This window comes from Lissotriton vulgaris, chromosome 8 (assembly GCF_964263255.1).
Source record: "Lissotriton vulgaris chromosome 8, aLisVul1.2, whole genome shotgun sequence".
Classification (NCBI taxonomy): Eukaryota; Metazoa; Chordata; class Amphibia; order Caudata; family Salamandridae; genus Lissotriton; species Lissotriton vulgaris.
In genome coordinates, this window is record NC_141696.1 from 105,954,115 (window position 1) to 105,970,153 (window position 16,039).

Genomic DNA, 16,039 nt, shown 5'->3' on the forward strand with positions numbered 1-16,039 from the left:
CTTCCCTATGGGTTCAGAGATGGACCCGCAGGCCGAAACTATGGGTCTAAAAGGAGGATTGATGGGATCTTTGTGCTTTTTAGGCAACATATATAGTTGCGGTCTTCTTGGAAATTTCATAGTGAAAAATTTGTGAGTCTTTGGGTTGATCCAATTCATTTCTAGTGCGTGATCTACAATTTTTTGAAGGATCAATTGATATTAGTTTGTCGGATCAGATTCCAAAGGTAAATAAATATTTATCAGAAACATGATCATTAACCCTTTCAATGTAAAACTTTGTGTCCATTACGACAAGAGCTCCTCCCTTGTCGGCCTTTTGGAATGTCAAACTTTTGTATCTGCTTAGATTCTTAAGCGTATTCCATTCCTTCACAGACAGGTTGCTTTTCTTTGGTTTAGAGAAAGGAATACATTGCACTTCTGATAGTACAGATCTTTCAAACGCTTCAATAGTCTTATGTGACAATGGTGCACAGAAGCTACTTTTAGGTCTGAGGTCTTTATCCCATGTTTCTTCTGTCACAGTGTCTTGAATGTCTTTAAAGAAAAATCTTAACTTCAGAGACCTAAAGAATTTAAATAGAGCCATTTCTGTTTCTGCAAGGTTGGAACGGAATGTATGAACAAATGTCGAGCCTTTGTTTCTCGCGTTTTCATTGGTAGTCACTCCGATCAGGTGATAGCTAGCGGTCTGTCCTTTTATTTTTTAACTTGCGCGTAAATTAACTTCCTGAACGCCCCCATTCACGAGTAGAGACACGGCTTGTTCCAGTGCGATGCAAGTTATTGTAGCTAGTTTACATGAATCGTCACACACGCTGTGTGCTTCAGCATATCGTAGTGAATATTTAAATCGGACGTTCGCCTGTAATTTTGATAATCCCGCATGTCTCATAGTTGATCATATCAGTTTGTGCAGGATAGCTACCGCACTATGCCTCCCTTGAGCACATTAATTGTATTTTGTTAAGCGATTTGTTAAACCCACAGAGTAATTTACTGCCCAATTAGTTTGCACCCTTCCGTTCACTCGATTAGTTTTGACCAGGTTTTCACATTATGCACGTTTGGCATGAATTGAGTATTTATTGTTGTCATTTACTGTTGAGTGGAGTACGTTATCAGGTCCTGTTTCATTTCTTTACAGACCCCTGACGAAGGGTCCTGCTTTGTCGACCCGAAATGCATTGGGTACTTATGAAAAACTGTGAACAGCATTAACTATTGCAACATAAGTTGATGATTATGCCTGCATATGATGCTTAATTTGAACGTGGAACTGAATCAAGTTCTTCGATTGGATTACAAATATTGAACTGAATAAAGTTGAAATTTGTGAAGAAACCTGAGCGTTTCATGATATATCGTGCGCACATTTTGGTGGGCAGGTGACCCTCCCCACTTTACGTTTTGATATTTAAAGGCACGGCTAGACGACGTGCGACAAATGAAGCGCCAAATCTAAAAGACTTAACAATTTGAAAAACTGAAGAGAAAAAAAGAGTGCACGGGGATAACACTTATTGCATACATAACAGGCTAACATACTCTGTACAAAAGTCATCCCCATCGTCATCATAGGGCGACATGGTTACTTTGCATAATTACAATTATTGATTTAGCTCATCTACATAATCGTACTCACAACAGATTGTAGTAGAACCCCTAAGGCTACCCTTTTGGTATAAAAGTATCATACCTTCACTAGATAAACAGAAGCAACACTTCCACGCTGATAGAAGACACTGAGGACCCTGCACACTGAAGCTTCAACACCCAGCGGTCTGACAACCCTTCCAGAGTGTCCAACTTGTGACCGAAACGGGGCCCTTCATTCTCGCCCAGGGGATTCTTGGCTTCAAACCCACATACATGCTAGGTTCACGTAGGTAGGGTTTGCATAGTAGGCTTACGTACTATTGTCATGTTTATATGCCTTCATAAATTCACTGTTTTTGCACCAAGGTAGAATTCTACATTCTATTTACTCTGTTGGTACTTGTAATCTTTGACATTTGCTTCGGTCTATTGACTTTCACAGCAAACATATTATAAACTAGACTGACGCTGGTTCAATAAAAACTTATTGAAAACATCCCCAACGTTTATTCTGTGTATCTCTCTGAGACTAAGTGAGCACGATTGAGCAAAAATTACTATATCTACGATCACTGCAGGGTCAAGGATTGTCATGATCAATGGTTGCCAGAAACTATTCGCTCCTTGGTAAGATTGAGAGGTTTATGGTGGCACTGTGAGCTAGCTGTTCTATAGGCTGGCAACATGTGGGGGTGTGTAGAATCAGTCTAGAAAACCAATCCCTCAGTTTGTGTTATCTACAAACGTGCAGATCCTTTATATTTTTAGGAACTATACAACACTGTTTTCTTTAACAGTAACAGTCAAACATTACATTCATGTCTTAAACTGGTGTGGGATACACAATGAGACACCATTTGTAAACAAATGTTTGATACCATATCAGAACCTAATAATACAGATAGTAAAAGCTTTGGCACACAATTTAATGACTGGTGAAGGGAATACCGAAATAGTGGTCATTGAGCATATGAATCTTGTAGACAGCTAACAGGCCAAGCAGAGCTATGGTTCTAGTCCACACTCTAAATACACCTATACTCTAGATGATGCATATTCACTAAGTGAACAAAATGTCAAAGAAAAGTGCCAGTGCAGAAAATGTCCTAAAAGAAATACATATGTTGCAAAATAGTGAAACAAATACAACTGCACTTCTCATTTGGTAAGTTCAACTTAAAGGCAAGTTGGTTTGCTAACATTTGTGCATTCAAAGCACTATAGGTTGTATATACAAACTCACGTTGAATTTGATGGTTGTTCCAGTAGGGACTGCTGTAAAGCTGGTTGGTCCGAAGAGTGAGCCAGAAGTACCCCCAAAAGGATTGGTGGTGGTGCTTGTGGTTCCAAAGAGGCCGCCAGTGCTGGTGCTTGTCCCAAAGTCTATATATACAAAAGAACAGAAATGTAAACAATGTGTACAAGTCATTCAACGCGGACATACAACAAAGTAGTAAAACCACACAGTTGAGGCAAGAGGTAAGAATATATATATTTTTCTTTCTTCACTGAGACTACATAATGCTAGTATAGTTGAAAAGGCATTTTCAAATTTAAAAGCAATATTACAAAATGGGCAGAATATGACTGAATTGGCATACTGAATCAATAGACTTGTGTAAATCAAAGTGGGACAGCACTGCTAGAAAGAGCCTGGCCTTTCAGATGGAGTCCAACAGAAAGGGTCAGAGAGTGCAATTCTTCTAGAAGGGAATCACTACCTCAAAATATCACTTTTACAATGTTCACTTTAATCAATTGAAGCTTTTGAACGTAATGTGATGCAGCCCAGTATGTTGAAAGGCTGTATGGCAGATGGGGAAAAAACATCAATGCTGCATACCAAGGACCTGTCAAACAACCATTTCACTAGGTTCAACAGAAACCCTTGGCTTGAGCCTACATCAATAGTAAAACTATTAGCAGAAGAGATCAAATGGAAAGGGTATTGTGATAAGCAATTACTCATTCAGCAATTTGCCTGCAGTTCCATTGAAAGGGGCATCTTTGGGGAATAATTCATAAACATTTACAGGGATCAAGGCGGGAGAAGGGTGTGGGGGCAGACAAATTTACATAAAACGTGGTAAAAGGTAAATGTTGTATAGGAGGGTTTACGGATTTTTCCTTTTTTACCTACAAAGATAAAGTGCTCCCAGACAACAGTAGTTTTGATCCAATCAAAGTGATTGCATTATGAACATGGAGGCAAGAACTATTTGTTTCATCAGTTCTCCAACTTAAGAGGTAAAACACAGAGGATGTCCATTTTGCTTTGCTAAAATTTCATGCACTATCACCAAACCTTCACTATACAAATCGTCTGCTTATTCAATGACTTTGGCAGGAGAATTACTATTGTTAAGGAACTCAAATGACTGTACTGATCTTCCGCATCATTCCCAGCGCCATGCCTCGTGTGCCTCTGATTGCAGAGTTTGAGGGAACAATAAAGTCTCAATAAAACAGTATATTTGGTCATAAATGCAGGAATCTCAACGGGTTATCTATGCAGAAGACATAAGGACAAAGACATAGCCTGAAAATATCCAAACAATTCCTCACTATTTCCTTTCTGATGAATGCTGCGTGGGTTAGAAGAGCACAGGACTTCCTCATCTGGAAACATGAAGGGAAATAAAATCAGTGTTTTTAAAAACCTCTTAAAAAAGGAGAAGGAATCTTAAAAGCCATCATAGGTCCCAATGACAAAGGCAAAAACATTTCTTGTGTTGCTAAATCATGGATAAAACAGACTAACATGCAAAAAAATGTGCAAAAGCAACTAACACTAAATAGCCATTTAAAACAATGATCCGTTAGACACGCAAACCAAACATCGCATTAAGTAAAAGTGGAAGAAAGTATATAAATATGTTTTTAACTGCAGTGAGCTTTATTTATTGCCCAAAATAAAACAAAAGGTAGGCAGAAAACCTGCTCACTTACTTCCAAAACCACCAGGTTTAGTCTGTCCAAAGGCATTGCTCTGGGTTGAAAAGAGGCCGCCTCCAGTGTTAGCAGTCCCAAACAAGCTGTTTGTGGTTCCTGTAGATGCTCCAAATCCAAAGCCAGTGCTCGTGGAAGTTGCTGGCTGGCTAAATGTAGTTGCACCAAAGAGTCCCCCTGAAAAGAAAAGACCAAAGTTATCAATGGAGGCAATCTGAAAATGCAAACCATGATTGTCCCGCATATTTAAGGAAAAGAAACCTTAGAACAAGTTGCATAACTTCAGTAATGCTTTCTGGTGAATACTCGAACCGCAGATGCCTCTCCTTGTGAATATTTCCCCAGGCGTTATACTGCATCTACAAACTCGAACCGCAGATGCCTCTCCTTGTGAATATTTCCCCAGGCGTTATACTGCATCTACAAAAAAGAAAGCAGTACTCCTCCGTGCTGGTAGGTGGCATTGTGCCATTTTGCACCAATGTCGTTCTGCTCAAGAAGTGACCAGGAGGGTTGCATTTAGGCGCCACCCATGCAAAGTGATATCAGTTGCTTTTGAAGGCTTGTACATGCCCTCAGGTGCAGAGCGCACCAGTGTGCACATCTCTAGTTGGAGACCTTTTTTGTCTAATTGTATTTCTATAGCGCTTACTACCCCCTGATAAGGCATTAAAGCACTTTTCTGCAAGTAGCACGCTACTCCGAAAACCAAAGGATTAGTGGTCTAATAATATAGAGAAATGGCTAAAAATAAAAAGGCCATTCTACAAAACGGGGAGGATCTGTGAGGACAGAGGATCAGAAAGGGTAAAGTATTCCCCAGCAAGAGTGTTTCGAACGGTAAGTAACTTGTGCTTCTAAATAGACTCCTCAAATTGTGAATAGACACCAAAGTATTACTTCCCCAAGTGGTCAGTTTGTGGGATGCCTCAGACCAAAAAGTCTGAAAGGACAGAACAGATAAAATGCCCTTCGACAGACCGGACTGTCAAGGTAATAGGGATTTGTGAACATGTGCACTCCTGCTCATGTAGCAGCTTGGCAGATCTCAAGGTCATGCACTCAGTGCGCAAGTGCAATCTTAGCAGCCTTGGCTAAAGTAGAATAAGTTGAATGAGTCCTTAATCCTTCAAGTGGCTGCTTCTTACCTCAATCTTAGGAGATTTATTTTTGCAGAGGACCATCCACCTAGAGACTGCTTTTTTCTGCACACGTTGCCCTCCTTAGCTCTCAAGTACCCCACAAAGCGCTGATCATCCACCTGATGGTCCCGGGTATGAACAATGTACAAACTAAAGGTTACCCTGGGGTCCAAACGTTGGAGTCTTGCCTCTTCTTTCAAGGGGTGAGTTGGGCAAAAGGAAGTCAGAAGGATGACAGCCTGCCCATTATGGACAGTTGTAACTACTTTAAGCAGGTCTGCAGCTCAACTTCTCAAAACAAGTTTGCCTGGAAAAAATGTTGTGAAGGGGGTTCTGACCATCTTATCGGTCTGTTTTTTTTGCTTTTTGTATCAATGTAAAGAGAGTAACCCTTATGTATCAAGGGAACAGGGTAAAGTAAAGCTCAAACAAAGTAAAAGGAGTTCCCTTGAGTTTGCTAAATTTTTTGCTTTTTGGTCACCCGGTTTTTTAACTTTTCCTTTGGGGGACCGTCGTAACCTGTAACCCACACACGGTAAACTCCTGGTAAAATCAACGGTTCGTGTTTTTTGCCAGTGTCTGCCTTTTAAGAAAAGGCCACTGCGAAGCAGCCAGGGTAAGGAGCACTTGGCTGGTTACATGTGAACATGTGTGCACACGCATGTACACACGAGAAGTCTGCATGTGGGAGCGCAAGAACTGCGCACAGGTAGGCAGGCGCTGAAAGGACTATGCAGAGTTGGGTAGTGACCTGGAATAGGCCTTATAATGTGGGTGTACACATGTAAGTCAGTGTGCTTCACTGTTTTACTGTAGGGACGCTTCATACTCCTATGGGAAAGGCTGCCTGTGAGAGTAACTCAAGTTCTCTTTGTGGATAGAGACTACAGAGTCACACCGATGTACACTGTAACCTGTGTAAAAATAACAATTCTGTTGAGTCCAAAAGTTTATCTGTACAGCTTATGGGTCAACCAGGAATGTAATTTGACGCACTAAGAGAAGAATCAGAGTCCAAGCTTGTTGTCAGCATGCTAGACTGGGTTAGTTACTTTTCTTTCCAGCTGCAGGGACAAATTCCTCACCCATCAAAGTAAGCAATTAACAGTGCTTAAGCCAGCTCTGAAGGAGGTCAGGATTGGGTAAACTACTCTGCAGCAATCAGCCAGCTGTGATCCTATGCAAGGAAGAGGACCTGCCACTGGTCACTTAAAGAAGGGAGACCAGACCTCTGGAGCCAAGGCGGGAAAGGAAGGGGGAGGCTCCTTTGAAGATTTATTGGGGAAAGGCCGTGGCAGTAATGTCAGTGAGGGGCGGAGCTGAGACCCACCCCCAGAGCCTATGTGGCAAGTGACTCCATCTTGAGCTATCCCAGAAGACTGTGCAGGGAGTTAGGAACTAGGGTGGAATAATGTGGCACATCAGGATAGGCCAGAGGTGTGACCCTGCTGGACATTCCTGCCCCCACTTAAAAGGTCCTGCGCAGGGGAGCGAACTATCTTGGTTGTGTATTTCTACCTGGCAATGGACTTGGAGGCAGTTATTATGGACAATTGGTAGATTAACCCCCTGAATGCCATCTGGCCCCCAGGACACTGATTGACCACTGGACCAGTGAGGGTACTCCCCAGGTCCACGCACGCTGGTGCCCTTACACCCCCGGAGGACAAGTTGCGGAAAAGACTGGGCTCTGCGGTAAGAGAGAGATCGCAAGAGACCCAGAGAAACCAAAGCGAAAGGCTGGAGCAGAGAGCCGGTGATACCAGCTCCCCTAAAAGTGTGTTCAACTTGCAGGCCAGAAGAAAGTGTGCCAGGTGGCAATGGCTCGCCACCAGGAGGAAAAGGCAACCAGGATCATCACAATCGGCCCAAAAGGGCCGGAGATATGCCCTAGAACGGTTTTGGTGACCTCGGACCATTGGCTGAGGCTCCGCTGCAGTTTTCAGCTGTGCCCCCAGCTGAAAACGGCAGTAGTGGGGTGCCCCAAGGAAAGGCAGGAAGTGGCCTGGGAACGCATCACTGGGCCAGACGAGAGAAGATTGAAGAGGGGGAGCGCCACCACGTCCTCCCATGCGCCACCACGTCCTCCCATGTGCCCCAACCGCCCAGCAAGAATCTGCTTAAAGGAGCTGGTAGACCAGAAACTAAGTGAGGATTCCTGTGGCAGCACACTAGCACTGGCCAGGCTGGCGAGAGCAGCTGGGGTGGGTTCCCCGAGCTGCTCTCCAATTACCCAAGTGCACATAGGGTGCTCAGGTGGGGCCGGGCACCCCAAAGACAAAACAGCTAAATAAACCAGCATCACGGCTCTCCCCAGGGCAGCACAAGAGTCGCTTCTTACAATTTCACTGCCAAGCCAGATGTGCGCCCCATAATGCCCTGCGGGTCCTGGCCATATATTCCTTTACAAAAATCCCTCGTTTTGGTTCTGTGGTGGCCACAGGAGAGCAAAGGCACCACCACCAAAGGAGTAAGTAAGATGTAGGGGAGTTGCAGGAGCAGCGCAGCCTCCCACCATAAGGTTACAAAGATCCCACCCTAAGTTGGCGGGGGCATTAGAAAGTTAACACCTCAAGGTGGTCAAGTGCTTCTCCATGTCGAAACCTTTATTTCATTATTGGGAAAATTACTCTCTATGGGCAAAAGTTAAGACTGGAACCAGTTGTGGCCTGAAAATGTCAATGTGAGTTTTTCACATTAAGAGACACCCACCCTCTAGGAGTTAAAGGTGGTAACTTCTTGTGTATTTACTAAAGTGATGTTGTCCTCTAGGGTCTGTGTGTAAAATGCAGTATTTTTTATAAAAAGTGTTGATGCTGTAAACACCCTCTAGAAGTGAGAACTATAGTTGCATTAATGCGATTAGAATTGTGTTGCTAGGAGGGGCCATTCTAAAAGTGGTATTTCATGCTAAAATCAACTGATTGCTGAGGAAACAATCGCTCCTGTGGTCCAATAAAGGTTTTTATAATCGAAAAAAATGCACAATGGCAATGTACAGGGTTAGATTGATGTCAGAAGGAAGGTTGGCCACAGACACCGAGGACTCCTCAATTTGTAAAATGTTTATATAGTAAGTAGGTAAGGTAAACAATATATACATAGAGCTTGGAAGTTGAAATACTTTTGTACAACAAACAATAGTTAAACAATAGTGAGTGGTGTCCCAGTGAAAACGTTTAGAACCTAAACTAATGGGGACATCTTGACATGTACAGCTGCAGAGTGACATACTTGTGCATAGATAGACATCTGGTGTTGGGCTCCGATGATTGCAGTTTGTTGTTGTCTTGGAAGAAGTCTTTGTAGTCATGAGATAGGAGACTCCTCCCTTGGACGATAGCGCGCATGGGCATCGACTCCATCTTTAGATTGTTATTAGTCATAATGGGAAATGATGGAGTTTGTAGGAAACAGAAAAGATGTCCATGTGTAATGTATCTAAGATAACACTGGAACAGATCGAGGTTCCATGGAGGCGGGTGGGCGTATGTCATTCTGCAGCTCTACATGCCAAGAACAGATGCATACTGGTAAGTAGCATTTTCCGTTCGCTACATATGAGCTGCAGAATACATACTTGTGCATAGACTATATAGCAGTGCTCTCTCCTAGAGGTGGTCACCTGTATCTGTTGTAGTGGTCTGAAAAAGTGTTTTAAGAACAGCTTGTTATTTTGCCTGCACGTCTACACAATAGTGTTTGGTGAAGGTAAGGTGTGTGGCATAGACCATGTTGCTGACTTACAAATGTCAAAGGGAATATTCCCTAAGAATGCCATGGAAGCCCCTAGTTTGCGCGTTGAATGCGCTCTAGGGGGAACTGTTAATGTAAGTTTTGCTTTGTGGTAGCATATTTGAATACATTTGACTATCCACCTAGCAATCTCAGCTTTTTAGATGGGGTTTCCTTTATGAGGTGGTGAGAAAGCTACAAACCGTTGGTTTGTTTTTGTAAAAGGTTTAGTTCTGTCAATGTAATAAAGTATAGCTCTTTTGACATCCAGTGTGTGAAGAGCTTTCTGCTACAGAATCTGGTTTTGGGTAAAAAACATGTAAGTCCACCGATTGATTAAGATGGAAAGCCGAGATTACTTATGGAAGAAATTGTGGGTATGTTCTAAGAACCACCTTTTTTATGATGTATTTGTAGAATGTTTTTTGTATGGCTAAAGCTTGGATCTCACTTACTCTTCTGAGAGAGGTGATTGCGACTAGGAAAGCTACTTTCCATGTAAGGAACTGCAGTTTGCATTTGTGTAAATGCTCAAATGGAGGACCCATGAGCCTAGTAAGGACAATGTTTAAATTCCACACCGGAGAGTGTGGGATTGTGGGAGGAATGATCCTTTTAAGGCCTTCCATGAACGCTTTAATAGCAGGTAGCCTAAATAATGACAAATGTGGTCTGTTTAGTAGGTAAGCCGCAAGGGCCGCAAGATGTAATCTTATGGACGTGTATGCTAGATTACATCTTTGTAGATGCAGTAAGTAGCAAATTATATTTTGAATCATAGCATCTAGTGGGTCAATATTGTTATTGCAGTAAATGACTAAACTTTTCCATTTAGCTGAATAGGTAGGAGGGCATGTAGATTCTTTAATAATGTTCATACAGTCCGGCGGGAGGTTGAGGTAACCGAACTCTAGGGCTTCGGGAGCCAGACTGCCAGGTTCAATTGAGCTGGATCTGGATGCCTTATCTCTCCATGGTTCTGTGTAAGAAGCTTTAGGTAGAGGTGTAGTTTTTGGTGTGGAACGACAAAGTTCCAGAAGTGAACCATGGTTGCCGAGGATGTTGGAGCAACTAGGATAATTTTGAGAGACTGTTACTACTAATGAAATGAGTGGGAGTGGCGGGAAAGCATACACAAATTTGCCTGACCAATTTATCAAGATCACAGTGCCCTTGGACAATGGGTGTGCATACCTGGCAGTGAAGGTTGGGCATTTTTTGTTTGCGTGTGTGGCGAACAGATCTATGTCTGGATGGCCCCATATGTGAAAGAATGGTGAAGAACTGGAGGATGAAGTTCCCATTTGTGTATCTGCGGTGTCTGGCGACTGAGCAGATCGGCAATCAGATCGTGTATCCCTGGAAGATGTTCTGCTAGAAGGTGCATCTTTAGTGGGATGGCCCATCTCCATATGTTTTGCGCTAGTTGAGAAAGCTGCAAAGAATGTGTTCTTCCTTGTTTTTGTATGTAATACATTGCTATCATATTGTCCGTGTGGACAAGGACAGTTTTGTTGGTGAGATGTGGCTGGAATGATTTTAATGCGAGAAAGATTGCTAGTAAATCCAGGTGGTTGATATGGAGCACTTTTTGTTGAGGGGTCCACCTGCCCTGAATGGTGTTGTTTAGAAGATGGGCTCCCCAGCTGGTGAGTGATGCGTCTGCTGTTAGTACTATTTGTGGAACTGGGTCTAGGAACGGCCGCCCCTTGTAAAGGTTTTGTTTGTTCCACCACTGCAGAGAGCGATGTGTGCGGCTGTCCAACACCAGATCTGAAAGTTGACCTTGAGCCTGGTTCCACCGACGTGCTAAGCATTCCTGTAAAGGGCGCATCTGAAGTCTTGCATGTGGTACTATGAAATGCAAGAGGCCATAATTCCTATGCGCTGCATGAACACTCAAGCTGTTAGTGAGTGGAAGGTTTGAAATTTTGTGATGAGGGTTTGCATACTGGCTATCCTGGCTGGATTGGGGTATGCAAGAGCTTTGGAAGTGTCTATTATGGCCTTTTCTTGACAGGTACTTCAGGAGAGTGTGAGATATGTAATTTACTCTTCTTTGATGGGAGGATGACAATATGACCGGTTGTAGGGTCCACATGCAATGTCTTGTTTTGGATCGATAGGATCAGGTTGAAATAGTTCTCCCTCCGTGCGGTCTCCTTTCGGTGCCGATTCCAAACACAGTTTGGATTTGTGCTCTGGAGCCGTAGGAGAGGTTTTGTGCTCCTTTGGCTTGGATGTAGAGTCTGAAATCTTTTTCAGATCCGAAGGTTGTCGATGTTTGTTTGGATCCGAGTCCTTATGGTATTTCGGTGCCAAAGAGCTCGATGCTGAGGCCTTTTTGGACGTAACGGGAGTAGGGTGTATTCCCGATTTCGGTACAGACTGTTCTTTGGGTACTGATATGCGGCTTGCTCGGTCCCGAACTGCTGGAAGGCTTTTCCTTGGTCTTCAAACCGGGCCTGGAGGCGGGGCTTCTGACGTTTTCCCTCGGTCTCGACTATGGCCTTCAGGCAAAGTTTTGACCGGAGCCGCCTTCTTTTCCAAGGGGGCCGAGGCAGGGGCATTTTTACTTACTCGTTGACCTGGAGCAATGTGGTCATCGGAGTCGGAGTCATCAGCTTCGGAAACTATGTTGAGATCCTCAGAGTCTTCTGCCTCTGAACATCGGGACCCTCATCGATGTTGTGTGGCACCTGTGAAGCCTGTTGAGCCAGAACGTGTCGTCGAGCCAAGCAATCACGGATAGTCTTTTTAGAGCGAAAAGAGGCGCAGGCTTGGCAATCCTTTTCTTCGTGCTCTGGCGAGAGGCAAAGGTTGCAGACCTTGTGGTGGTCACGGTGTAGAAATTTAGCTCGACACTGGGGCATTTTTTTAATTGAGTCCTTTCCATTAGCCGTAGGCCCAAATGGCGCAGATAGGCCCAGTGGCTTGCGTCGATGCCCGGAATCGAGGAGTTTGTGGGTTAGCACGTCGAAGTCATGTGATCAAAACAATACCGTCGAGTAGTGATTTGCACGTCGAAAAGGTTTGGAAACACGGTACCTACCAGAGAGACAAAAGTCACATCCGAACCTCATAGCGGAAAAAAACCTAATGGAGTCGATGCCTATGCGCACTATCGTCCAAGGGAGGAGTCACATATCTCGTGACTTCAAAGACAACTTCCAAGACAACAAACTGCAATCATCCGAGCCAAACACCAGATGGCAATCTATGCACAAGTATGTATTCTGCTCCCAGACCTAGGGTCGACATGTCGACATTAGAGTCATTACACAGTCCATGCAATCCCCCTGAACTGAAAAGGAAAAAGTAATCCCTGTCAGAGGGTTATGTTTATAGTTTGGACCAGACTAGAAAATGTTTTTCTCCGCCCCCCCCCCCCCCCCCATTCGTATTTATGTATCATCCATGTTACTTTTGTACAGCACAACCGTTACTCATCACGAAAGGTCACTCATTGCACACTAGTATGTTTTGTAGTTTTTGTTTTTTGTATATCATGTCACAGGACAGCCAATCTAATACACTTTGAAGAGGCAAGCATACCATTTACTGCATACCCAAGTGATTTGGCTTGGTTTGTTTTTGGAAATAATGTCCTTACAGGTTACCACTTTTGTATCCTGCATTATTTTATTAAAAGATAAGTCTACATCTTTACCTAGTGCATTATCTTATTGGGTTACCTGCTTAAATACAGTGAACAAACTGTTCAAATGCACCGCATTACCTTGGCGGTTGATGTGAATGGTTTGTCCACAGTATTGTCAAGGAAAATCCTTCTGGTGGCAGTAAAAACCAAAGTCAGGGCCCCCCTGTCCTAGCATGTCTGGATAAGTGGCCTGGATTGCAGTATGGGATTGGAGTTGGCGATGCATTGATTTTATGTGCTCAAGTATATAATAACACTTTGATTATATAGGTTTTTTGATTAGGATTTACTGGTGTTTTTAACTGAAAGAGAACATTCTATATATATTGTCCTGCGGAAGGTGGCATACAATTATACAAAGGCCATCGAAATGCGTCGACGTATTTTTGGTTGTTACATCCAAGGATCTAGCTGGGTAGTGACTAAATGTAATGATTCAAGGACACCCAAGAGATATTAAAACAATGAATCCTATATGGAGTAACGAATTCTTGATGTTTTTAGGAGTATACATTGTGGTTTGTTCTCTCACTTTATTTTATTGGTTTATCTTGCAAGCACATTTGTGTTTTTCATTACGTATGTATTCGATGAAATACCTTTTTGTGAAAACACTTTTAATCATTGTATAAGTTTTATATATTATATTAAATTTATTTTTGTATAGCATGTGTTTATGAGTATTGTTCTGCCTAGCTGACTATTGGGGCCCTGGTTGTCTCGATTTGGGAGTGTGATTGGGAACGAGAACTCATTAAGGACAAATGATGTTGAGTACATGGGCATGTATGGTTAGGATCAATTAGCACAGCGAAATCAATTTCCCAGGAGAGATTTGCTCTTTTATTGGTGGTGTAGAAGACCCAGGGATGTCCACAAAAGCACCCAAATATATGACCAGCGTGGGAAGATTACAGGGGCATTGTGTTAGAACCGGTCTGCACTATACGATAACTGGTTAATGATGAGATTCGTCTGCTTATGGGATAAGATGGGATCTGAAGGGAACGGACCAAGTGATCTTGTTACTGGACATACTCTATCATATTGCAAAAATGCGGGTGGGGCAAACTGTACAGGTATATGCTTTTCGTTATGCATTTCTTTCTTATGCTCTCAGTTTCTTTATTTATTGCCCTTTTGGGCCTAGTGCATCTTGTAAAACCAATGAAAAGGTGTTTTAAAAAATATATTCATTAAGTGCCAATGATAGTTAATGGTCGTGGTAGACCGCAACCTGGGGCAATTTGACGCTTACCGCGATGGTGCGCAGTTCAGCTACAGCAAACAGATTTGACCTGGTCAAAGACTTTACCTTCTGACTTTTGTATTTTAAAGTCCCAAATCGACCATAAAAGTACACTTCTAAAGCCCCCCTGAACTTCAGAGGAGGCACTCAGACTAAAAGGGTGTCAGGCAGACGCAACCAGTAGTGTCCAACTAAGGTCCAGTTGCCCTGATCAGCTGGGCAGTTTTAGTAAAGGCCTCTTGTAACTTGTATCCCTGGAGCCAGCCCTATGACCCTTTAAGTCAATGTCTTATTACTGGGTAAAAGAGGAAGCCGGTTCAGTTCTCCAGGGATCCTCTCAAATCACAGACCGAAGGTTCAGTCCTCATCTAGAGTCCAGGAGTGTTCTTAAGTGGGTGTCTTGAGATGCCACATTTATTCCTGGTGAAAATTGCAAAAAACACAGTTGATGGACAGAATGTAGAACAATGTCATACATTCACCCCAGTACAAGGATCTGGGCCTAAATCCATCGTTTTTTTGCACTCCACACCACCCTGACTTAGACACTGGCTATATGCAAATCAGCTCTGACCCTGTGCCTCATGGGAACAGTCAAGTCCGAACTACCAAGCCATGTCTTTCCCAGACCGGAATCAAGCATCCAAGGACCGGTTTCTGGCTATCAGCCTTCATCAGCCTGGATAGCTTGACTCCAGTGGTGTGGAGAGCCTGGGATTCACGTCTGAGTATACCCAGCACACTCGGGTGAAAATTGCAAAAAACACAGTTGATGGACAGAATGTAGAACAATGTCATACATTCACCCCAGTACAAGGATCTGGGCCTAAATCCATCGTTTTTTTGCACTCCACACCACCCTGGGTTAGACACTGGCTGTTGGAAGGCGGTGACCCCAGGGGTCAAGAGGACTCTCCTAACCACCCGGGACCTCCTCTCCCACAATTACTGCCGAGTCTTATCGAAGGGGGAGTCCCCGCCGGGTAGGACTGATCGTACACACGGATGACACACCACACTTCCGAACGGACACCACACCGTGATTCTTTATCAAGTATGAACTTTATCAAGATAAAAGTAAGGAGCAATACACAGCGATCGAGGGATCGCGAAAGTCTTGTAGCAAGGGGAACGGGGAAGCGGGAGATTCTTAGAGGGCCAGCTGGCACACCACGTACCCTGCGCACAGTTCTCAATCCTCGAACTGGAGGGTACGGGGACTGGCGATGGGTCTTGCTGTCCTACTCACTTCAAGTTCAGGTGGTCTGTGGGCAGCGTTGCTGATCCAGCCGGACCAGAGAGTTCTTCAAGCCGCGACAAGGTCAGCAGGGCTTGGTCAGGAGTACTTCGTCGTACTCGTAGGCAGGTGGAGCCGCGACAGCGTCCGCAGGGCTCTGGATGGTAACAAGTGTCTCGTATTCTTAAGAGGGGGGCCGCGACGAGGTCAGCAGGGCTGCGGTGGTTCAGATCTTACTCTCGAGAGGGAACCGCGACAGCGTCAGCAGGGCTCCGGTGGTTCAGTTCTGTCGGTTCGAGGATGAGCCGCCACAACGTCAGCAGGGCTCGGTGGGTCAGAGTCTGTTCTCCTCAAGGTCAGCCGCGATCAGATCAGCAGGGCTTTCTTGTCCAAGATACAACTGCCGGCTAGATGGAAGGCAGGCTGTCTTATAGTCCAGGAGCTCTTTGATGTCCGGACCCTCA

General features: G+C 43.9%; 1 protein-coding gene across 2 annotated transcripts in view; it reads right to left on the reverse strand.

The window, feature by feature from the left end:
* NUP98 (nucleoporin 98 and 96 precursor) overlaps positions 1 to 16,039 on the reverse strand; it is a 944,939-nt gene that overhangs the window by 781,461 nt on the left and 147,439 nt on the right. For both annotated transcript variants that reach the window (XM_086933760.1, XM_086933759.1), the window contains exons 4-5: positions 4,552 to 4,728; positions 2,846 to 2,985 (exon numbers count right to left, since the gene is read on the reverse strand). In XM_086933760.1, coding sequence (XP_086789886.1) covers positions 2,846 to 2,985; positions 4,552 to 4,728 — 317 coding nt within the window. The remainder of the gene's footprint in view (positions 1 to 2,845; positions 2,986 to 4,551; positions 4,729 to 16,039) is intronic.